The sequence below is a fragment of the Nannobrachium achirus genome, assembly GCF_963921795.1.
Source record: "Nannobrachium achirus genome assembly, chromosome: 1".
In the NCBI taxonomy this organism is placed as follows: domain Eukaryota; kingdom Metazoa; phylum Chordata; class Actinopteri; order Myctophiformes; family Myctophidae; genus Nannobrachium; species Nannobrachium achirus.
The window spans coordinates 4,037,416-4,063,926 of NC_137810.1; the positions used below are offsets into that span (position 1 = coordinate 4,037,416).

The following is a 26,511-nucleotide window of genomic DNA, read 5'->3' on the forward strand; positions in this document are numbered from 1 at the left end:
CACATGATAAATCACTGATGGAAATAATGATTGTAAATTAATCTCACCGTAGAGTCTCCAGTCTACAATGAGGACTTTTCAGTGCAGCACAGAGTAGATCCAGTAGATCCAGGTCCAGATGGTTGGAACTTAAGTCCAGGTGTCTCAGATGGGATGGATTAGAACTGAGAGCTGAAGACACAACTTCCATGTGTTCCTTCCGGAGGCGACGACCAAAGCCAACAAGTCTGTAATTAGAGGTGGTCAATCAGACCACGTGCACACACACACACACACACACACACACACACACACACACACACACACACACACACACACACACACACACACACACACACACACACACACACACACACACGTCAAGTCCATTTATTTATAAAGCAGATTTAAAAACAACCAGGTTGACCAAAGTGCTGTACATCATGAGAACGCAGTAAAAACAATTACAATACAAAGCAAAAACAATAGAAACATTTGTAAACATTTAAAACCTTGTAAGAACAGCTATTAAAACAAAACATTTAAGATATAAAACAATGACAGATAAAAGGCACAGGGAGGGAGGGGTCTAGGGCTCAAATGCTAGGGTGAAGAGGTGTGTTTTAAGTGGGATGGAAGCAGGGCCGGCGTGTATATGTAGGCGAACTAGTCAACTGCCTAGAGCGACTCTTCTGAGAGGCGCCGAAAATGTGTTGGGGAAAAGACAGAGAGAGAGGGAGAGAGCGAGAGCGAGCGAGGGAGGGACGGAGGGAGGGAGAGAGGGAGAGAGGGAGAGAGCGAGAGCGAGCGAGCGAGGGAGGGAGGGAGGGAGGGAGGGAGGGAGAGAGGAAGGGAAAAAAAGAAAAAAGAAAAGAAAAACTGACAGCGGCAGTGTTGGCTAACCCGGTGCATGCAGCTGTTAAAAAATGTGCCAATCATAACTTCACCTGAAGGCGCTTCGGGGGAAGGAGAGGCGCCCACGTAATGCCCAAACAGCTGCCCTGCCCTGGTAAACACACACCCACTCAACTCAACCCGCCAAGTCTGAACTCAAGTAAACAGGAAGCACAGACAGGCAGTATAACTAGCAAATATGTAAAAAAATATGCGAGTACAAAAAGAGGCGGTGAAGGAGAAAGAATTACAAAAAACACCATTAAGTCCACGGTGTCCACCGTCAGAGAAGGGCACACAGAGTTAGAGGAATTAATTTACCCAAAACCAGGATGATTATACGAGAGGATTTTCAGAGGCTCATTACAGTAATGCCCGCTGTGTTCATTTCTGAAAGGTAAGGCCTGGCTGGCAGCTGCCCATTATTATTTGTTTTATTTGCTGTGGTTGATCAACTTGCTGACTGCTGCTGGCTGCACACAGTTTGTGTGTCATGTGCTTGTGTGTGGTTATATGCACAACGGCTGTGCTGAGCGCTGACTTAACCTTTGTGTGTCTAATGGAGAGAGATTGGACTTTTCTTATTTCATTTGAGGAGTTGGTTAATAGGCTATTCGTTTTTGTAAAAGATTACAACACTGCAACCTGTGGTTTATGGACACAGTGTGTTTTACTTTGTGAAGCCGGCGGCTCCGAGAGAGCTTGACTAGAGCGTTGGATGGAAGGCTGTTCCAGAGAGCTGGGCCAGCCACAGAAAAAGCTCTGTCACCCTTTTGCCTTAGATTGGCTTTTGACTTTGAGTGTGTGTGTGTGTGTGTGTGTGTGTGTGTGTGCGTGTGCGTGTGCGTGCGTGCGTGCGTGCGTGCGTGCGTGCGTGCGTGCGTGCGTGAGTGTGTGTGTGCGTATCACTGTTGATTTAACTATCATGTCTAGTTATAGTGTAGTGGTGTGAAGGTACAGTACATTGTTTCTGTTCTAAGTTTTATTTCACATGACTACTAACCGAGCCTTTCTGCTGTTCCTCACAGCTGGGATGAGTCTGCATCGGCCCTGATCTGATGTGTTGTATTTGTCCAGGTCCAACTCCTCCAGAACATCCTCTGACATCTGCAGCATGGCGGCCAGAGCTGAACACTGGGTCGGAGACAATTGTGTCTTTGATCTGTCCCCTGACTTCAGGTACTGTTGGATCTCCTGATGCACTGAGTGGTCGTTCATCTCCATCAAACAGTGGAAGATGTTGATACATCTGTCAGGAGAGGCATCGTAATCATACATCTTCTTCAGGTTGTTGATGGCTCTCTGGATGCTCTCTGGACTGTTCTGTGTCTGAACCAGTAGACCTCCTAACAGACTCTGGTTGGACGGCAGTGAGAGACCATGAAGGAAGCGGAGAAACAGGTCCAGGTGTCCATTCTTACTGTCTATGGCTTTACGGTTGGCTGCGTCCAGGAAGTCACTGGGGTAATCACGTCCCAATAGGTCACGTCCCAGGAATGTCTTCAGTACCTCCTTGTTCTTCTGTGTGAAACAGTGGAACAGGTAGACTGCAGCCAGAAACTCCTGGATGATCAGATGAACAAAGCAGTAGACTGCTCTCTGGAAGAGCACGCCCTCTCTTTTGAAGATCTCTGTGCACACTCCTGAGTACAGTGAGGCGTCTTTCACATCCAGACCACACTCTTCCAGGTCTTCTTGGTAGAACATGATGCTGCCTTTCTCCAGATGTTCAAACGCCAGCCTGCCCAGCTTCAGAAGAACCTCCCTGTCCTTCTCCATCATCTGCTGTTGATTCTGTCTCTCTTTTCTGTTTCTTTTCTTGTTTCTTATTTTCCCCTGATGAGGCTCATCATACTTCAGCTCCTTCCTCTTTGTCTGGACCAACAGGAAGTGGCAGCACATGGCAGTCAGGGTCGTGGGCAGCTGTCCTGTCTCGTCTGTCTTCACCATGTCCTCCAGAACGGTAGCGCTGATCCAACAGAAGACTGGGATGTGACACATGATGTGGAGGCTCTTTGACGTCTTCATGTGTGAGATGATTCTGCTGGCCAGCTTCTCATCACTGAATCTCTTCCTGAAGTACTCCTCCTTCTGGGGGTCCGTGAACCCTCGTACTTCTGTCACCAGGTCAACATATGCAGGAGGGATCTGATTGGCTGCTGCAGGTCTGGTGGTTATCCAGATGAGAGCCAATGGGAGCAGATTCCCCTCGATGAGGTTTGTCAACAGCCCGTCCACTGATGATGTCACTGTGACATCAGAGATGATGTCATTGTTGAAGTTGAAGGACAACCTGCTTTCATCCAAACCATCAAAGATGAAGCCAACCTTCCAGACAGCGAGCTGCTCTGCTGTGACCTTCTTCAACGTTGGATGGAAAACATGGATCAGTGAGAGAAGACTGTGCTGCTCATCTCTGACCAAGTTCAGCTCCCGGAATGAGAAGGGAACCAGGAGAATGACATCTTGATTTTCCAAACCCTTTGCCCAGTCCAGAGCGACCTTACGCACAGAGAAGGTTTTTCCAATGCCAGCGACTCCCTTGGTCAGAACTCTTCTGATTGGTGTCTCTCTGCCAAGGAGGAGGGGCTTAAAGATGTCACAGCAGTTGATTGGTTGGTCATGGAGGGTGTTCTTCTTGGAGAGCGTCTCAAGCTGGTAGACCTCATGTTGGTTATTAACCCCTTCACTCTCTCCCACTGTGATGTAGAGCGCTGTGAAGATGCTGCTGAGGGAGGGCACTTCAGTGACGTCTGTCACACGATCCAGACTGTTCAAAGTGATCTTATAAACCTTTAAATCCTCCTGCACACTGACACCTGCTATGAGAAGACAATGAAGACATTTTAAACATTCAGCTTCATTCATAACTTTACATTCTTACAGCTGTGTACTGTACATACATTAGTGTTAAAAAAAAAAAAAAAAAAAAGAATGCACGGAAAATAACGTGTGATTTTTGTCAACATTAGCTACACAAATAGACATGTCTTGGCCATCTGGCCAGTGATGTATATCGGACCAGTTACCCATATATGGAGACCCCTGGTACCCATATATGGAGTGTGGTATGTGCCGATGTGGCCTCCATATATGGGCATGCCCATATGAAGTCCTGTTAGAAATGGGCTTAATATTGATGACATCAGGGATCTCCATGTATGGGCATGAAAGGGACTCTGTTAGAGTGGTTCCCCTGACATCACAGTGATGTCAGAGCGGTAAACCCATAGACCATAAAAGTCAGCATGTGTTTTGCACGTTTCACATACTAAACTGTGACTCTGGTCACAATTAAAGTAATTAACATTGTAATCTGGCACGGACCACAGCGTGCATGATGGACACGCACGCACCCACGTTAAAAGGTGAGAAAATGGCAGTCATTTTCCCGAGGCAGTCAATGTTAAAATGGTGTCCAGTCTTACTGTGTCCACTGCTGGTGTGACTGGGTGTCTTCAGTCTACGTCTGGTCCTGAAGATCTTTCCACACTGGGGACAGTCATGGTGTCCTGTTGGAGCAGACTGCTCCCAGTATGAGGTGATGCACTGTCTGCAGAACCAGTGTCCACAGCTGCTAGAGACTGGATCTGTCAGAACCTCCTCACACACTGAACACCTGGACGCCTGCTCTGTCACAACACACACCCTCTTCCTCTTCCTGTGGAGGAGAAGAATTATTTATTAGGACTAATAGTCCTGGTGGATAGAAGGATATTTATTTATATTATTTATTATGACTATAGTCCTGGTGGATAGAAGGATATTTATTTATATTATTTATTATGACTATATTCCTGGTGGATAGAAGGATATTTGTGGGCTTGATGAAAGGCAAGACCGGTATGTTGTACCAAAACAAAAGTTTATTCTCCTCCAAAAAATGACCAACAGAGATCAGTGGTCTTACTGTGTGTGTGGAGGTCCAGGTTCATTACTGAAGTCTGGAGGATGCATTTTAGACCAGTCACTCTTCATAGACACACAGCTGGGTGTTGGAGACTCTGCTCTGTGGTGAACAGACAAAAACACACATATTATTACCAGTAGACAACCACTGAACAGTAAGATACTTCCATCTTTGCTTCATGCTTAGGAGAAACTCTATTTCATCTTTGTGTGGGTGGATGAGTGTTTGGAGCACAAACAAATAAAAGTCTGCCCTGATCTCAGTCAGCAGTGTGGCTGCTGTGTCTCAGCCTTGTCAGCGAGGCACAGAACGAGAACATGCATGTGGATCACCAGTGTTGGGCAATATTACTTAGGAGAGTAATCGTTACTTATTACTTATTACTCCTTGGAAAAAGTAATAATATTATATTACTTATTACTTGGAATCAAGAGTAATATGTAATATATTAAGTTATATTACTTTTTTTTTTTTTTACTGCAAAATCTGTTTAGACAGCTCCTTTTAGAACTGAATCCAATTTATTGGAACAATAAGAGTCTCTGGGATGCGATTAAAGAAATTATAATTGCAGGCTTTGTAATTAATTAATCTCAATTAATCACATTTTAATCACACATCAATATTTGACCTGGGAACAGTTAGAAACTTTTTTAATGGATTTTGGTATAGGCCTACAAGCGAATCAATTAATAATTAAGACATAATATATAACCCAACAAAACATTGCTTATTTTTTATTACATTTAAAACTCTCAGCTCTGTTGAAGACCCCTGCCTATATTATTCTTAAATAATAGGCTACATATTTTCTTTTCTGCCTAAAAAGTTTAGGCTATTTTAGACGTGAGGTGCAGGGGCTCTGGGTGTTCCCACTAAGGAAAGTAGGCTTTCAACTCCCTAAAACCGTCTATTTCGGTGAGTAGTTTTACATTTTACAACAGACATGAGGCTTATTGGGCTCAGACAGTGGAGGCTACGTAGCCTTACATTAAGACGCATTCTGCCGAGACTTTCGCATTGTGACATTCGCCCCAATGTCACAATGCGAAAGTCTCGGCAGAAAGCGTCTTAATGTAAGGCTAGAGGCTACGCTAACTGGCTAACAGCAGCAACTCAGTCCGCAGTGGTCCACGGTGGTCCCGCTGAGCTCCGCGGACGGTCTGCGGCGGACCCCCGCGACCCCTCCGCGGCGGAGTCGGGCGTACCCCCGCGCGACGGACCCCCCCCCGCGACGGACCCCTCCGCGGCCGAGAGGAGTGCTTGTAGATTGTAAATGTCCCATTCATGTAAGCGCGTCGCACGCTATGCTCTCTCTGTGACTGTGACAGGCAGCGCAGCGCTGACACTGGACTGGTCTCATGACATAAGCCACGTCATAACTGTGCGCACTGCGCAAATGACTGATCTACAAGCTACATCGCATCTCTGTAGATGTATGTTGATGTCTTGTAGATCTGTTCTTTTTCGGCAATCGGCTAAAATGGCTAGTAACGGAGTAGCGAGGCTTTTATTTTGCGGAGTAAAGCGTTATATATTACCATTTTTTTTAGAGTAATACCTTACACTACTCGTTACTGGAAAAAGTAATAATATTACAGTAATATATTATTAGTAATTCGTTACTGCCCAACACTGTGGATCACAGGATGTCACAAGGAGGGGGGTAAGTGGGACTGAGTTACTAAGGCCCAAGGTGGAGGGGCCTTAATTATTAAGGCACTTGGTGCCGCACTGTGAGCTTGTATGTGCTATTTATTAATAGTTAAAGCACAAAATAACGTGTAATAATGCGTTCCCAGTCTAAATGGGCTAAACCCCATCCCCCTATGAAGAACATTCATGGGGGGCCCGCAGTGAATCCTTGTACCCAGGGCCCAGAATTTTGTGCGACACCCCTGCCAACAGGAGCAGAATTGGAGTGGAGGACGGTCCTCGATCGCTCCAAGCTGTTCTGGCGGATTTTAAAACTACTTATTAACAGTCACAATTAACCGTTAGTGTTTACTGGTAAACTATTTGTCTTTCCCTCCACATTGTTGCATAGTTGAACTTCAACTTTATTGTCAAAGGTTAACAGGGTTAAAAAAAAACAGTATCATTTCCAGTTTTCATGAAAGAAACTATCTATAGATTGTTGAAAAGACAGACAGACAGACAGACAGACAGACATACAGCAAATCTTATATATCAGAGTCCTGCTACGAGCCAGGTATCCGTGGATATCCGACAGGGACCTGAGTTTGATGGGTTTATACGTTCACGGGGACGGACGGTGTACAGGACTAAATACTTAGCGGGTAACATTTTATTGTGAAAATCAGAGTGCACTGTTTCTGCCTAAACAACATCACTTAAAGGGGCCCCACATGCTTTTCAAAATACATATATTTTGTATACATATTGGTCCATACTACGGTTTTATACAGGTTTTACTCTAAACAACCACTCGGACATTGAAATGTCATGTTCTGTATGTCTCTAATTCCAAGCCATTTCAGATGCAATACCAAAATGCCCTTTGTTGGCAACGGGCACTTTCTTTGGGCTGAAATTGGAACGATACAGAGAAAAACGATGAGAACCATGTAGACTTGTAGAGTCAATCCTAATCTTCTCCGTATCGTTCCAATTTTAGTACCACTTTACCCCATGGTTCCACCTCAAATATATAGTCTCAATAGAATATAGCCTCCCAAAAAGTAACGCCCCCTTCTTGAGGGGGCCCTATAGGAAATGGGGTCCCCAGTTCAAATGAGATTTTTTGGGGGGGTCCCAGTTAAAATTATTGACATACTGTGTGTGTGGAGGTCCAGGTTCACTGAAGTGAGGAGGCATTCTCATAGACCAGTCACTCTTCATAGACACACAGCTGGGTGTTGGAGACTCTGCTCTGTGGTCAACACTTCTGGAATCACAACAATATTCATACAATGATCATGTGAATGAAAGAGTCTGTTTGTTATAGATTCTGTATTGTTACATTGCATTTTACAACAGAGTAAACTCCATGTTGAAGTAACAGGAAAAACATTGTGATAAAATATCACTGGAAAGCAGTAAAATGTACTAAAATGGATCCATACAGTAGATCTACATGGCAACACTGAGTGTATATGTTGTAGATTACACAACAGGTAGTTCTGACAAAGCAATCTGATTGGTTCAAATAGCCGTGATGATAATGAGCATTATGGAACAGTCTCGGATACAACATGATGGTTGAAATAAAATAATATAAACAAAGTAACACGCAGTCAGTCTGTATACTGAACACATTGTGAATTGTACAATTTCTTTCACAAACAGCACACATAGTACCTTGAATTCTATATCTACCCTGAGATCCTCAGTTACTGGAGTAAGAGAGGAAACATCCGTTTCTGCTACCCAGGACGGAGGTGCGAGAGACTAGGAAAGTCCTTTGTGCCGGTCGCTCTCAAGCAATACAATGAGACTCATAACGGTCGCTTGCCAAGGCCAATTAACATAACCTAGGATAACCTAGGACAACCTAGGACAACTGTTAGCTTACACTACTGGAACAAAAATGTTACTGACTCTGACCTCTAAGTACTTTCCCAGAGAGGGTTGCTTGTGGCGTCTTGCTGTGGCTCCCTTTCTTGCTTTTTAATTTTTTTTATTCTTGATTTATTTACACTGACTCTGGACACTTATTTTGGCGCTGAACTATTGGTTGTGTTGGTTGAATTGAGTACTATTGCTGTGTTGATATGGTGGTGAGATACTTGTGTTGTACTGACTAGCATTGACTGTTATGAACACTTTTGTTTGGCTCTGTTAGGCTGTTGGCTCTTTGTTAAGCTGTGCTTTGAGTATTGCTTTTTATTGTGTGTGTGACATGACACTAGTGTGTGTATTGTGTAATAGGAGGATTGACATACTGTGTGTGTGGAGGTCCAGATTCACTGAAGACAGGAGGATGATGTTTAGACCAGTCACTCTTCATAGACACACAGCTGGGTGTTGGAGACTCTGCTCTGTGGTCAACACTTCTGGAATCACAACAATATTCATACAATTGTCAAAGGTTAACAGGGTTTAAAAAAAAGGGAGGAAAAAAAAGAAAAAAAAGTATAGTTTCCAGTTTTCATGAAAGAAACTATCTATAGATGGTTGAAAAGACAGACAGACAGACACACAGACAGACAGACAGACAGACAGACAGACAGACAGAACATCTTATATATCTGAGCAACAGGTTCTCACCCCTATTGCGTCATACAACCGACGCGATCTTAAATACCGAATGCTTCTCACCATAGACGCGGACGGATTGCCTAATGTCTCAAGGGTTAGACGCATTGGGTGGTCTAAGAAGAAAGAAAAAAAAGTAGTTCCTGATGCGGGATTCGATACGCTCTGAAGGCTTCTTGGTTTACCAGCCACCCGTCGCTACCGTTCACGCCACTATAAACGACGGAGCGGCGCCGTCTCAGGCGGCGATGACCCCCGTGAGTCGCCACCGAGGCGAGCGATAGCGAGCCGAGTTGCCGCGACGAGCGGTGGGAACGCCGCATGAGCCGACTCAGCCGCGTTACCGAATTACGTGCCGTTATGGACAGAATAGTAAATCTTGACCAGGGGACTGCTTCCGCCTCCGAATGTGGCTCAAAGAAGGGACTACGTTATCATTTCACGTTTTGTCAAAGATAAAAGCACAAAAAAAAAGGTACTTCCCAGTCACTCTCGTTAGCTCAGTCGGTAGAGCATTGAGATACAAATCCAGAGACCGGGGTTCGATTCCCCATGACGGCCGTCAGTGAAAAATCTTCCAGTAAACACATGTCGGCGCATGCGTACTAAGACTCTGTCTCGTCCAAAAACTCTCCGTCTCCGTCGCACCCTAGACGCAATAGTCACTCCCAAAACTTCACAGGGGTGAAGCAAAGGAAAGAAAGACACAGCGTCGGGAGGGTGAAGCAAAGGGGGTGAGAATGGGTTGATCTGAGCATAGATCAGGGTATCCGTGGATATCCAACATGGACCACAGTTTGATGAGTGCAAACGGGTGGAAAATATAATTGTATAAGTTCACGGGGACGGGCGGTACAGTTCAAATATGATTATTCTGGGAGTCAAGGCCTGAAAAGGCTGAGAACCACTGCTATGAATACAGCTTGAAAGGGGAGGGTACTGTTATTAGACTGTGTATTGTTTTCATCCATTATCTGCACATTATCATGATAATACTTTGTTGTGTTATGGTGTTGTGTATAACATAATAGTGTGTATTGTATAATAGGAGGATTGGCATACTGTGTATGTGGAGGTCCAGGTTCACTGAAGTGAGGAGGCATTCTCATAGACCAGTCACTCTTCATAGACACACAGCTGGGTGTTGGAGACTCTGCTCTGTGGTCAACACTTCTGGAATCACAACAATATTCATACAATGATCATGTGAATGAAAGAGTCTGTTTGTTATAGATTCTGTATTGTTACATTGCATTTTACAAGAGAGTAAAACTCCATGTTGAAGTAACAGGCAAAACGTTGTGATAAAATATCAGTGGAAAGCAGTAAAATGTACTAAAATAGAGCCATACTGTAGATCTACATGGCAACACTGAGTGTAGCCTACATATATTGTAGATTACACAACAGGTAGTTATGACAAAGCAATCTGATTGGTTGAATAGCCGTGTTGATTATGAGCATTATGGAAACAACATGACTGAACATCAACATGAATGAAATAAAATCAAATAAACAAAGTAACACACAGTCAGTCTGTATACTGAACACATTGTGAATTGTACAATTCTTTCACAAACAGCACACATAGTACCTTGAATTCTATATCTACCCTGAGATCCTCAGTTACTGGAGTAAGAGAGGAAACGTTTCCGCTACCCAGGAGTGAGGTGCGAGAGAATAGGAAAGTCCTTTGTGCCGGTCGCTCTCAAGCAATACAATGAGACTCATAACGGACGCTTGCCAAGGCCAACTAACCTAGGACAACCTAGGACAACTGTTACCTTACACTACTGGAACAAAAGTTGTACTGACTCTGACCTCTAAGTACTTTCCCAGAGAGCGTTGCTTTGCTTGTGGCGTCTTGCTGTGGCACCCTTTCTTGCTTTTTTGTATTCTTAATCCACGATTTTCCTACGCCCCATAGTGCATTGCGCAGACGTTTGCACCGATCTTCCGCCGCCGATTTACAAGCTCACAACGGGTTGCATCTGCGACGCGACGTGAGCTTGTATGTCTGCTGTTAAACCCGGAAGTTTGGTCCTGATAGTCTCCAGTAAACCCCCGGGGAAAATTGTGGATATATTTACACTGACTCTGGACACTTATTTTGGCGCTGAACTATTGGTTGTGTTGGTTGAATTGAGTTCTATTGCTGTGTTGGTATGGTGGTGAGATACTTGTGTTGCACTGACTAGCATATACTTTTGTTTGGCACTGTTAGCTCTGTTAGCTGTGCTTTGAGTATTGCTTTTTGTGTGTGACATGACACTAGTGTGTGTATTGTGTAACAGGAGGATTGACATAGAGACATACTGTGTGTGTGGAGGTCCAGGTTCACTGAAGTGAGGAGGCATTCTCATAGACGCGTCACTCTTCATAGACACACAGCTGGGTGTTGGAGACTCTGCTCTGTGGTCAACACTTCTGGAATCACAACAATATTCATACAATGAACATTGTGAAGTCAATTAGTTCATGATCATTTGTTGGCCCATTACAGAACAATAACATAGCACAACATCTCAATTCTTTCACTCACAGTAAATTGTACAAGAAAGTACATTTGAAAATAGCCGATCTACAAGCTCACAGCACCTCACATCTGAAGGCGTTGTGAGCTTGTAGATCTTCTATGTTCACTCTATTTATCTATGGAACGGAGTGAAACTAAATTGAATGCCTCAACTACTACATTCCAAGTCAGGGTGTGGGGGTCCCTGATTCAAATATGATTATTTTGGGGGTCGCCGTTTGAAATATGATTATTTTGGGGGTCACGGGCTATGAATAAAGCTAGAAAGGGGAGGATACTGTTATTAGACTCTGTGTCTTGTTTTATCCATTATTTGCAAATTATCGTGATAATACTTTGTTGTGTTATGGTGTGTATGTGTATATTGTATAGTGATAATAGGAGGATTGACATACTGTGTGTGTGGAGGTCCAGGTTCACTGAAGACAGGAGGTATTCTCATAGACCAGTCACTCTTCATAGACACACAGCTGGGTGTTGGAGACTCTGCTCTGTGGTCAACACTTCTGGAATCATAACAATATTCATACAATGATCATTTGAATGAACACATAGACCCCTCTCCTCCCAATTCCCCTGTCCCCATCTCTTGACCATATTATGTCCTCCACTTCCAACAATGCGTCAGAAATGTAAAAGAACTGCTACAGAGCATGCTTTGGAGGCAATGGGTTTTGAGTTGGAGTTTCTTAAAAGGCCATAACTAAAATTGACAAATAATTGTAGTGGAGTAAAAGTAAAATATATGGATCCGAGAGTAGTGGAGTAGAAGTAAAAGTACTGTAAATTGGAAATACGCATAAAGTACAAGTACAGTACTTAAGTAAATGTACTTAGTTACTTTACACCACTGCCATTGTGTGTATATGGTACAGGAGGATTGTCTTACTTTAAGCGTGGAGGTCCAGGTTCATCTTTAGACCCACAGCTGGCTGTTGGAGACTCTGCTCTGTGGATGAGATGTTTGTCTCTTCCCTCCTCCTCCTCTCTCTCCACACACTCACTCATCTTCGGTCTTTATTTAACCTGTCAAGGTTAGCAGAAAATAGTAAATGATTAATGAATGAATGTATAACACACACACACACACACACACACACACACACACACACACACACACACACACACACACACACACACACACACACACACACACACACACACACACACACAGCGACGTGTTGTGAGTTTTCGGTGCTTGATACCACACTGAACTAAGCACAATCAAGTGAATACTGAAGATGTGGCGTAACAGCATGGATTTCTACACAGATTTCACCATCATAATGATGAGACTACAGTAGATGAACAACAATATCACCATCATAATGCTGAGACTACAGTAGATGAACAACAATATCACCATCATAATGCTGAGACTACAGTAGATGAACAACAATATCACCATCATAATGATGAGACTACAGTAGATGAACAACAATATCACCATCATAATGATGAGACTACAGTAGATGAACAACAATATCACCATCATAATGATGAGACTACAGTAGATGCAGATGCATGCAGTAGCTCTTGTCAACCAACAGGTGTCCTACTGCACCACAGAATTGAAATATCACAATAGAAGAACAGGGAGACACTCATGTTCCAACAGAACAAGGTAGACCTTTGAATATCATGTTAATAATACTATTGATTAACATACTTTACCCTGGTTAAAATAATGTTTCATCCTCTAAACCAAGTCATGGACTGCTGGCAGCTTTGAGATGTCGGATAGTTCAGCAATTCCTTTGTATTAAAATATTTAAAATATACATATTTTTCTTGATTGGATTGTTTTTATTGTAAATGTGTTAATTGTAAAATAGCTTATTACATTCACAAACATTAAATAGTCAAAAGGAAACCAAACCACATCCTTAAAACAACTTCCCCTCAACCACGTGGTTTATATTCAAGAGAAGCAGGGAGCAAGCAGCAGCTGCTCTCTGCATGTTGCACATGTGGTCTGCAACGGAAACACTGTGTGTGTGTGTGTGTGTGTGTGTGTGTGTGTGTGTGTGTGTGTGTGTGTGTGTGTGTGTGTGTGTGTGTGTGTGTGTGTGTGTGTGTGTGTGCATGCGGGTGCAGGATACAGTAGGCGGGCTCCAGACCGGATGACACTGTTCACTCACAATGAAACCAACGAGATTTCAGCCGAGTGGGGAAAAGACCTCAAAGTGCAACGCTGAAGCAGCAGGTTTACCGACAAAAAAGCTCATAAATAATGATACCAAATACACACGTTACTTATAGGGTTAAATAATCAACATAATTATTTCATAATGTTCTGCTCTGTCTAAATAAGTATTTTGCTGGTGACATCAATCATAAGATTCATAACCAGATTAACCACAGAGAACAAGTACAGACAGGCAGACTAGACAACAGGGAGTGGTAGCTTTAGTAGAAACCAGAAGCATAAAGTAGCCTATAAACTGTTCCTGTGAGAACCAAGTGGTTCTAGTAGTGAATATTAAAACAACAACACCTACTTTACGTTAGCTTTTGGTCCTTATTGTGTTTTGTTTTGTCTTCCTCACATGTTGTCCTCACTGTCAAGTTCACAGTTGTTGTCGTGTCTCAAAATGGCTCCCTGAGATACGCTGTGCACTTTCATTTCCTTATAATGTGACTTTGACCCGCCTCTACAGCTCTAGGGCTACAGTCAGTTAGATGATATCATGTCATCTATTCTCTACAGCTCTAGGGCTACAGTCAGTTAGATGATATCATGTCATCTATTCTCTACAGCTCTAGGGCTACAGTCAGTTAGATGATATCATGTCATCTATTCTCTACAGCTCTAGGGCTACAGTCAGTTAGATGATATCATGTCATCTATTCTCTACAGCTCTAGGGCTACAGTCAGTTAGATGATATCATGTCATCTATTCTCTACAGCTCTAGGGCTACAGTCAGTTAGATGATATCATGTCATCTATTCTACACAGAGGAACCAACACATAATAGTCAGGGAAGGAGTTGGGCAAGTCCCACCATGTCTCATTCCAACCCCCAAGTTATTATGTTATGAGTAGCCTATGCTATAACTGTAGTCAGTGTAACCTAGGGCATTAACGACTTCTGAATTTTGCAATTCGACTCGACTCAGTAAAAACTTGAGTTGAAGTCGACACTATCATTTGATGACATCATCACATCACACACGACCCCCCAATTATTTAGGGGGGTCCCCAGATGATTAACATAATGTGAAACATTGTTTTCTCACTCAACTGTAAACAAACCAACATAAGGTTTAAGTAAGAGGGTATCTTCACATTTCTAAAGTGCCAATTTAAGGACTTTTTAACACCTCTAAAATGACAAATTAAACATTGTCCAAATTGTCAAATATTAGAGGCAGAAATTGTGAAAATAGCCGATCTACATGCTCACAACGCCTCGCATCGCGAGGCGTTGTGAGCTTGTAGATCTGCTATTTTCAAAATAGAAAGTATATTTTTTTTCAAATTCGACTTTCTACGTTCTCTGGTGGGAGTCGACTTGTGTAATGAAGTCGACTGAGTCGACTTGTCGACTTTTTCGTTAATGCCCTGGTGCCTATGCTATGACTGTAGTCAGTGATTAAACACACAATAGAAGATCATTGGGCTGACTGACGTGAGGATAGGGTTCACCCTGCATGAAAACATGCTGAAATATAACGCCATGCATTTGTTGTCTTTTGTACTGTAGGAACACTAATAGCGGCTATTAGTGTTCCTACAGTACAAAAGACTAGCACACAATAGACAGACAGACTGGCAGACAGACAGACAGACAGACAGACAGACAGACAGGCATGTCAGACACACAGACAAGAGTCTTTTCACCGCAGTTTATGACTCATTTCGCCTACCCTCAATTATGCTGTCAGACTGTCTATGTTTGCATATTATCTCTTTGTCATTTAAATATTATAGTGACTGTGACAGTGGTGTTACCTGGCTGTCAAACAGTGACCATTAGTCCTACACACGGCTATCCTATACGAACTCCGTAACCACATCAATAGTTTTAGGTGAATCTACCTGACACCAATAAAATAAACAGAAGCGGATGTTTGCAGTGGAAAGGGGAGGTGAGGATGGGCTTAGATAGATGTTGTTCATATCCAGTCTATATTCTTAATCTTATTTACGGTGTTATAGACATATTTTGAGCGGTGCCACCGTTTGCCACGTACGGTCTCCTCAGCGTGTTACTAGGACAACGACCGACGCCGTCTCGAGATAAACTGTTCTCGAGATAAACTATAACCGGTTGGCATGTATCTTTCTCACTGATAGCCCTAGAATGTCTCTTATTTTCGGTCGATTGACCCTTTGGGTAATCCCTCAAATAGAGCCATAGAACGCTCCCATGGCGCGGCGGTTAGCAAATAATCTGCGCGGCCCTAAAGTGCAGCGCGCTACTTGTGTACTCACCCAATAATGTATTCCTCAGCCTGGGAGAACGATATTGTCCTGTAGTGTTATATCCATTTGAAAGTTCTGGCTGAAAACATGTACTTTGTAAAATATCACCACTTAACATGAGCCAACACGGACGACTGACACGACCGGGCGAGGGGCCCGGAATGACTGCTGGACTGAATATATCAAAACTTCCTTTTGGAAGCACAAAACGTACGGGGCACACAATCACGCAGGTGGTGTGATTAGTCACCCCACGTCAATCACAAGCACCTGTCAATTGTGTTGCCCCGTACGTTTTGTGCTTCCCAAAGGAAGTTATGATATATTCAGTCCAGCAGTCATTCCGAGCCCCTCGCCCGGTCGTATAAGTCGTCCGTGTTGGCTCGTGTTAAGTGGTGATATTTTACAAAGTACATGTTTTCAGCCAGAACTTTCAAATGGATATAACACTACAGGACAATATCGTTCTCCCAGGCTGAGGAATACATTATTGGGTGAGTACACAAGTAGCGCGCTGCACTTTAGGGCCGCGCAGATTATTTGCTAACCGCCGCGCCATGGGAGCGTTCTATGGCTCTATTTGAGGGATTACCCAAAGGGTCAATCGACCGAAAATAAGAGACATTCTAGGGCTATCTCACTGACTGCTACTACTGCTGCTGCTACTACTGCTGCTGCTGCTGCTGCTGCTGCTCCTGCTGCTGCTGTTGTTGTTAATGTTGTTGTTTGGGTGTCATAACACCCCCTATATTTCCGCCCCTGCCCAGGTTTTGAAGATGCATTCAAAACGGTCGTGAAGTCAACAACTCGGCCATAATTATGATTATGGCTAGATATCGTTCCTGGCCAAGGTTTAGCCTAAACGTCTATCTCTGACATTCTCTGTCGCTATACTCTCCCAAAACTATAACTGACATTCCAAAGTGCAATTCTCCTCCTCCAACAACATGGCTGTAGCCTACCAACTAAAACATAAAGTGAGGTGCAGTCAGTGATTACACTAAACTAAAACATAAACATAAAGTACAGTCAGTGATTACCCTAAACAGGTAGCAGTCCCTCCGTAACGTCGCGGGTGTTCCATAATATTCCATAGGCATGTGGGTCAGTGACGTGACGCCCCAAAAAATGTGTTTTTAAAAAAACTTTAAATTGCAGGCATAAAAGTTATTTACTTTTGTTCTACTCACTCTCAACCTTATGGAAATACATTTTGTTTTTAGATATTTTATTGGAATCAGACTTTATTCAGCAGTTTGTTGTACTTGTGCCTAAAATCATCATATGGTGTGACATGAAAATAATTGTTCATAAAATGAAAATGGAGTACATCTTTCTTAAGTTACTCACTTTATCAAAGTCCTTTATCATAACTAACCAGTGATCCACTATAGTTTTTTGAAAATTAATTATATCTGTATATTTTTTTCATAATCGACACTCTGTGTGAGGCCCATGTTCATGATCTTACAACATATTTTAAATGTATTCTGTCAAAACTTTCTCTAAAATTACACAAATATTTGTGACTCTTCCTGATAATATTCTCTATGTAATCCATAAACATTTTTTTGGTTTAATCATTAATAAAGGTATGATTTCTCACTATTTGGAATGTCACACCAAATGATTTAGTGTCACACCGTATGATCATATCTTCATGTGTCAAAGCAAACTGTGTTTTAACCTACCTATTAGTGAGTACTGAACTTTACTGATTGATTAAACAATTACCCAGGATAACATGGCCTTAATATTTCTGAACAGGATATTATTGTAGGGCTTTAACATGGGATAAGAAAGAATTGTAGTAGTAGATGGATGATGAGGATGTGCACAGGAATGCTACGCACACCTAAGTCTTCTGCCGGCCCACGGCAGAAGGATCCTAAAGGGACAATAAGGCGCATAGCCACACTTGGAGCCAAGGCATTGAAGGCAACATTTTATTAACACCAATTAGTGGAAACAGAACTCAGCATTCAGGTAAATTGCTTTTTTCCGAAGTCTCCTGAACTTGAACACAGCATTTTGTGTTGAACAAATGTAATTAGGAATCATGACATTACACCACATCTCCACTAGCTAAAGAGTGCTGGGTTGCGCAACTCTGAAAATAGCTGATCTACAAGCTCTCGCAGCACAACGTGTTGAGAGCTTGTAGATCAGCTATTTTCGCTAGTTTTGTCTCGGGTCCTACCTTAACACTGTCCACTGTCCAGTCCAGTGAGTCAAAGTACAAAAGTATTAGATCAGATTAGATTATACATTTAGACTGTATTGTACATCAGCCAGTCGTATTTGGTGAGGGTAGCAAACCGGCTGCCTTGTTGCGGTTCTGCTATGCCACAGACAACCTCCTGCTCTTCGTAGAAAATGCAGTCTCGCCCCTTTGGCTCCTCTCTCCTTGCTGGGTCATTGTTTAGTTTCTCCCTGTACTTTCTCGTTCTCTCAGCACTTGTCATTTTCCAGCTGACAAAAGAAAATGGAATGTATAGTTTAAGACAAAGAGAAAATATTGTTTAGATTGAAACAATATGTTAAGGTTTCTGTGAAGGGGTTTCTGCTCTGTCTGATGAATTTGAAGTATCACTGAATGAAGCTAAATTACATTTTATGTAAAAATGTTTAAAACAAATGTTTAAATGTACAAAAGAAACATGGAACTTTGTTATTTGTTGTTATATCTGTAGTTAAATACAGTATAAATCATATGGTGTGACAGTCAAGTCATATGGTGTGACAAGCAGACATGTCACACCATATGATTAAGTGTCACACCATATTACTGTTTTCTCCATTTAGGTTTACCTTGAGGCTACTATGTACACATTAGCATGCTAACAGCATGCTAGCTATAACAAAGCAGCCTAGATCTACATGGAAATATGACCAAAACTTCAAATAACCTAAGCTTTTTTAAAAGAAAAGATGTCACACCAAAAGACATCCAGAATGGTGAGTTTGTCAACGTTTCAACAAGATGGCATTTCATGAAAATGTTAAAATCATAACTCACCTCAGACACCTGTCTTGCAGTTGTGCTGGGAGTGCTGAATAGCCTTACAGAAGAAGGACCTTTCTAGCCAATAGGTGTCCAAATAATTGCCTGTTTAATTTTTCCAAACTAGTGTCACACCAAATGATTTTGGGTTGGGGGACAAAATGTTTTTGATCAGAAATGACTGAAAACATTATGCTTTGACTTTGAAAAGATATAGGCTCAAAATAGACATTTTTTTTAGCCTAAATTCATTTTCAAATGATTTTTAGCAATTCTTTTTCTTAGTTTTATTCAAGTTCCCACTTTGAGAAACAAGGTCAGGACAGTCACACCATATGAGTTTTGCCATGTTTGGTTGAAGATTCTGAAGAAATGAGGAATGAAATGTTTTAATCTTGAGTAAGTTCACATAAAGCTTAATGTCCTGCACAATATTCAGAAGGTTTTTGACAAATATATTTTTTATTTATACATGTTTGACACCGAGGACAGCGAAAACGTTACGTCACGTCACCCACCCACGTAAAGACGAGTTGTTGGGTTATCCAGTCTGTGCGTGTTTCCTTTCTGCACAGACTCTGCGACAAGCACTTTAAACACCTCCCTCTCTCTCTCTCTCTCTCTCTCTCTCTCTCTCTCTCTGTGTGTGTGTGTGTGTGTGTCTCCCCCCCCCCCCCCCCTCTCTCTCTCTCTCTCTCTCATGGCCATTGGCCAACTGCTGCTGAAGACACGTGATTTACAGTAAAGTAGAGAGAGGGAGGGAGGCAGGGAGATTTGGCACATCAAAGCATTATGATTATGAATACCACATAATAATAAACTAATGACAGAGTACAGCATCTTGCAATGGGCCTGGTGTACAAGATACACTACACCTCCAAGATATCCTTGTACCTGACAAACTACTTCTTAAAGGTCAAGGATGTTCACGATCACAACACCAGAGGCAGCTCCACTAATCATGATCAACCTAAATTTACCACTAAACAAGGCTCTAATTTGTTCTTCTGCTATACCACCAACATGTGGAACGCCCTACCGCAGGCCTTAAAGGAGAGCAAATCCCTAGCCTCCTTCAAATTGTTCTGAAAAGTCACCTTCAGGCCTGACTAAGCCCCCATCTGTTGTTTTTATTGCCCTGTTTGCCTTGGCATGACAGGGGTGAAAACAGACCCATCCCAAGGGAGGATAACACGGGAATCGTTTATTTTTATTTTTTATTATTTTCTTTTCTGCTTTTGTAATTGATGTTATCCTAAGCAAAGTAGGCCTACTCTGTTCTATCCTTCTGTCTTTCAATGTTATATGAGATACATAAAGTGGTTCCTGTGGAAATAAGCCATAAAGCTTACTAGGATCTCCTTTTACGTAATTTACCTTGTACCAGTGATTTGTGCTGTCATGAAACTGTACTTTTTTTCTATTGCAAACTGCTAATAAACTCTTCAATCAATCAATACTGTAGATAAAATAACACAGCATTTTTGTAGTGAAAGTCAACATTTTGGAATTGACATGACTTTGTGAATCCATTGTTAAAGGTTGTAGGTTGTCCCCTGACTGTTCAGATGCTGCTGATGTGCATGGCAGTAGTGGTCAAGGCGCGTACCACATACTAGGCTATGATGCCTGCTGGCGTCGCTGGTTCGATTCCCGATCCGGACGACCTTTGCCACATGTCATTCCCTATCTCTCTCCCCATTTCCTGTCAGTCTACATGTGCAAAGAGTTGAGGAGGAGTGGCTTATTGTCTGAAACCCATTGCTCATGAGGGTGAGGAGTGGACATGTTGTGTGTGTGTGTGTGTGTGTGTGTGTGTGTGTGTGTGTGTGTGTGTGTGTGTGTGTGTGTGTGTGTGTGTGTGTGTGTGTGTGTGTGTGTGTGTGTGATAATTAAACAAAGTAAAGTTGATCAATCTAAAATCAAACCTCCAGTTTTAACCAAACAGACAATAATGAGTTGTCTCCTATACAGCATGTTGACTAGAAGTTATTAGATATTAGTAGTAATTATAGGCTAAGTACGTACTTATACTTACTTTACTTATAAATTATTAAGTACTTATACTTACTTTACTTACTAGTAAGACACCTAAGTCTATATAACTTCTAGACTATAAATGTCAGTGCAGTGTGGCTGGTTCTACAGACAGGGACCTCCATACATGGGCATAAAAGGCATTGTATGTAGCCGATGTGGCATCCATATATGGGTATGCCCATATCAAGTAGGGGAACCACACTAACATAATCCCTATTATGCCCATATATGGAGATCCCTGTCTGTAGAACCAGCCACACTGGTTAGACTGACATGTATAGTCTATTAGGTTAGACTGACAAGTCTGACATATACATATTGGCATTCACAGAGTATCAATATTAAAAATGCTATATTTGATATTGACTTGGATTGTCATTGTTGACTAAATCCATAAGGAAACGTTTTTATTTAACTAACAACTGACTGTGGAACTGAATTATTACACAATATTAATTTCTGATCCAAACTCAAATAATTAGTAGTGAAAATAGCCGACCTACAAGCTCTGTCTGCTCCTTTACATTACAGACAGACAAATATTACATTACATTTTCACTGTTGTCATAATTATTACAGTTTCTTAAATGTTTCTTTCAAGAGAAGCTCATGGAGGGAAACTTTAAGGAAGAGAGGAGAGCAGTCTTTTCCTGCCTCTCCTCTGTCTGCAGCTGAAACAACGGTGTCGGGTGTCACTAACATACACAGAGGCACTGCAGAGCAAAACACAACGTATGGCATATAATAACTTTCTTACTCTGTGTGCAGTTATTGTGCATGCCGTGGCCACGCACTCAATTATTATTATATACAATTATTATATATATTATATTATTATAACATTTTAACATTTTGACAGTTCTAGTTTTTACAACTATGCCTAAACCTAACCTTAAAGGAGTATTTCACCCCTAACATGACTTTTTTTTCTTCTTTTTTTTGGGTTGTTGCACACACTTCTCACGTAAAATCTCAAAGCATCAACCTATAACATACAGATGTCAATTACACATCACCTTGTCGAAACACTACACAATGTTCAGTTGTTGCACACACTTCTCACGTAAAATCTCAAAGTATCAACACACAACACACAACTATTCAAAACTCTACACATTCAAGTCTGATGTCAATTACACAAGCACCTTGTTGTATAAACACTATTGCACAACTGAACATTGAGACAGGAACCAGAGACAGTGATGGGCACAAAATACAAAAATTATTTGAAATACAAAGATATATCTTGGTGACACTATCCTGGTCAATATTAGACCAAGTACTGACCAAGTATTTAGATTTTTTTCAAAATACTTTTTTATATTTTTTGCCCATCTCTGACCGGAGGCATGATGCCTAAATCTACTGTAGGCTAAATCATGTACCCAAATAAAACTTTTTGGATGCATATTTGTGTGCTGTTTTATGTTTGACTATATAAAAAAAGTAGGCCAACACTGAGTAATTTTACAAAAGGAGAAATAGCTCATTCTCCAGAGTCAATGTCATTCATATGGTGTGTTCCAATTCAATGGTGTGTTTTCAATTTTGCACTCCAGTGTGCTGTAAATGCTTGGTAGTGTGCAGCAAATGCTTAGTTGTGTGTACTGAATGAATGGTATGTGTCATTTGAAAATATGGCGTGTGTACCAAATGAAAACAAAGTCCATTTTGTGAACACAGTTACACTAAGACACCATGCTTGTCCTCTCCTCTCCTCTCCTCTCCTCTCCTCTCCTCTCCTCTCCTCTCCTCTCCTCTTCTCTTCTCAGTGATATATTGGTAGAGAGCCCACCTGCTAAGCAGAAGTTTCAGGGTTCCATTCCAGGCCCTGCTACTGTGTCACCATGAACCTCCAACTGTGATAGAGGTCACATAGGAGGAGCTAAATGTTTCCCCAGGATCAACTATATCTAATCATAATTAATGGGTGGGGGTGTCTACAAAGTTTTAAAGACAAATTCTTATAAAGAATAATGGAGTGTTGGTCTGAATTAATCAGTGGTTCTCAACCAATCCACATAGGTAGAAGAATAAAAGTCTGCACACCGATTTTTTTTTTTTATATAACTTTTTATTGAGTTTTGTCAATTTTTAAAAACAGTATGCAGGACATACATGGATGCAGACAGAAACAATACGAGTAATACACCATACTAGACAACACAACATCTACCCAGCCACCCGCCCACCCACAGCCCTGGGGAGAAAGAAATTGATTAAACACAATTGTGTACAAATAGAATATAATGAAATGAAAATAAGTTAAAGGTTAAGGTGGTAGTGTAATGAAAACAAATAATAATAATAATAATAATAATAATAATAATGGAAAATGCATTTTAATCAATGGAGGTCATAGAGTTGATGTGTGATAAAAGTGGGTCCCATGTTCGATGGAACCCAATCAATGAGCCTCTAATTGTGAATTTAATTTTCTCTAAGTGAACGAATGATGTCAGGTCTTTTAACCAAGATGTTGTTGGAGGGGGACAAGGACTATTCCATTGCAGCAATATGCGACGTCTAGCAATAAGGGAAGCGAATGCAACCAGATCTTTCTGATGCCTATTAAATCTGCCAAAGACAGGAGACACCAAAAATAGCAATCAATGGACATGGAGGGACCGAAAAACCAAGAACCACAGAGATGGTATCAAAAAAGGACGTCCAAAAAGAAGAAAGCTTTGGGCAGGAGAAAAATGTGTGTGTGTGTGATCTGCAGGGGAGTGATTACATCTGTTGCAGGAGTCTGTTGTATCTGTGAACATTCTGCTAAGCTTGGCCCTAGTGTAGTGAAGCCTCACCGATTTATGCTCCCAATGATAAAAGTTTACTTGTGGTAACGTTTCGAGCCTAACGGCTCTTCATCAGACCTTCACAATAGCAGTGTAGACATGCATTTATATAGTCAGTGTGTCATCCCACACCTGTGGGCCATAGACCAATCAGTCCCCAATCAGTGTCACATGTTCAATGTCACCAATACATATTACATGTCTTGTATTTGTACCTCATACATCGTATACATTATATACATACATATACATAACCAATTCTGTTCCCAAGAATTACAAATATACAAATACAAAAGGACTCAGGCCCTTAGGCCATCATAATGCTACCTAAAAGAGGCGCCTCTTGTCTATTGTAGAGATTAGTAAACATGGGACAAAAACACCTTAATATATTACAATATACACAGGAGAGACTGTTACTAGAGGAAATAAACAAACAGGGCAGTACTTCAATTGAAAAAAGAAAACACCAGATGTATATGAACATCAGAAATAGACAACAAACACACACACTGTGTCTGTCAGTACCCAGATCCATATAGGCCCAAATCCAGCAGAGACCCCCTATAGGAAGGGTCTAATATCGTAGTCCTCATTAAGGCCCTTAGGAGCTAGAGTCTGCAATGTGTGAATCCAAAAAAGTTCCCGTTTTAACAGCATGTTATTAATGTTTCCCCCTCTGCGTGGTAGTTGTATTGATTCGATACCTGTGTATCTAAGCATAGAGACAGTGTGTCCTGCTTTAGAGAAGTGAACAGCCACAGGGCTAGTGATAACATTGTTTCTAATTGTACTGCGATGTTCTGCAATGCGGGTTTTCAATGGTCGTGAGGTTTTCCCAATATACGCCAGCCCACAAGGGCACTTCAACATATATATCACATTGGCTGTTGAGCATGAAATTATGCCTTTGATTTTGAATTTCTTCCCTGTATGGGGATGGTTAAACGAGTTAGATTTGCGTGTAAAGTTACACTGTTGACATCGGCCACAGGGGTAATTTCCAGCTGGGTTGTCACTAAGAAAGTGTGAGGGTGCTGGGGGGGGGCAAATCGGCCCTCACCAGCATGTTACGCAGATTGGGGGCCCTCTTGTGTACCACCCGGGGGGGTTGGGGTAAACATTTTTTTTAGCACGGGATCTGTGTCGATAATATACCAATGTTTATTTATGGCCTTTTCTATATTGTTGGATACAGGTGAGTAGTCAAGAGCACAGAACACTCTGGGTTCGGTCTGCTTAGGCCGCTTACTGGTAAGGCACTCAGCCTGTGTAGTGCCAGAGAACCGTGATGCTGCATTCTTTATCCAGGTTTCTTTATAACCTCTCTTCCGGAAGCGTTCCTCCAAGTCCTTGGCCTGGGTATTGTAGTCTTCGTTGGCACTGCAGATCCGTCTGATGCGGTTGAACTGGGAGATAGGGAGATTCCTTTTGAGAGGGAGAGGATGATATGAGTCACCATGTAAAAGAGACTTCCTGTCTGTGGGTTTTCTGTATGAATTCGTTTTCAGGCCATTATTTTCCTTGATTATTAAGAATGTCCAAAAAATTCATTTCCTTGACGCTTGCATCCATAGTGAATTGTAGATGTCTATTTTGAGCGTTCATAAATTCATGGAATTCCTTTAGCAGGGGCTCTGTTCCTGACCAGATAAGGAAAATATCATCCAGGTATCTCCTCCAATTGGAGATGTATCTTAAATATGGATTTACCTGGTGATTAAAGATGATGTTCTGCTCATAGAGTCCCACATATAGGGAGGCAAAGCTAGGGGACATCCTGGATCCCATGGCCACGCCTGACGTCTGTAAATAGAAGGAATCGCCAAATAAGAAATAGTTGGATATTAGGACATCTTTAATGAGACCCACTAAGCAGTCTGTGCTTGGGTTGCAGTCAGCTCTCAGATCTAAAAAAGTCTTAGTAGCCTGTAGGCCCCCTTCAAAGGGTACATTCGTATACAGGGACTCAATGTCCATTGTTACCAAAATGTCTGTTTCCTCCACCTGTTGGATTGATTTGATCATATTAATAAAATCCATGGAGTCTCGGGTATACAAGGGCAAAGTGGTTACTAGAGGTTGGAGGAAAAAGTCCACAAAGGCTGACATTTTCAGTCAGGGAGCCTATGGCCGAAATGATGGGTCTGCCTGGAGGGATCTCTGTGATTTTTTTATGTACCTTGGGAAGGGTATAGAAAACCGGCGTAATGGGAAAATCCACCTTCATAAATTCATGTTCAGCTTTGGTGATGATCCCTTGTTCTAATAAGTTATTCAGACCATCGTGGATAGATTTCTTGGTGTCTGCAATAGGGTTATTCTCCAATTTCTTATAGAATTTTTTATTTGCCGGTTGTCTCAATATTTCCCCCTCATAGTCATCCCTCTTAAGAATCACTATGGCACCCCCCTTATCGGCACTCTGGATAACTAATGTTTTATCCTTTTTTAAGTTATTTAGTTCCTCCCGTTCCTCTTTTGTCATGTTGTCAGCCAATTTGTATTCTTTTCTCTTACTGCAGATGGCAGCGACATCCCTTTCTACCAACTGGCAGTAGGTGTCTAGAGAAGAGTTTCTGAATTTATGAGGTATAAATTTAGATTTACCTCTCAACCAATCCACAACATCATCATATTAGAACTGGGAGTGGGGGTCCCCGACCCACAGGTTGAGAACCACGGCAGTAGACAAGTGGTTC

At 41.9% G+C, this 26,511-nt stretch overlaps 1 protein-coding gene across 1 annotated transcript; it reads right to left on the reverse strand.

Annotated features, from left to right (window-relative positions):
* Window positions 1-1,860: 1,860 nt before the first annotated feature.
* Window positions 1,861-25,600, reverse strand: LOC308306490 (protein NLRC3-like; the record flags this gene model as incomplete). The annotated part of the gene is made up of 4 exons (XM_080751505.1): window positions 1,861-3,626; window positions 4,341-4,534; window positions 25,073-25,218; window positions 25,523-25,600. The coding sequence occupies 4 exons, from the start codon at window positions 25,598-25,600 to the stop codon at window positions 1,861-1,863; spliced, it is 2,184 nt and encodes a 727-aa protein (XP_080607631.1).
* Between the last annotated feature and the right edge of the window lie 911 nt (window positions 25,601-26,511).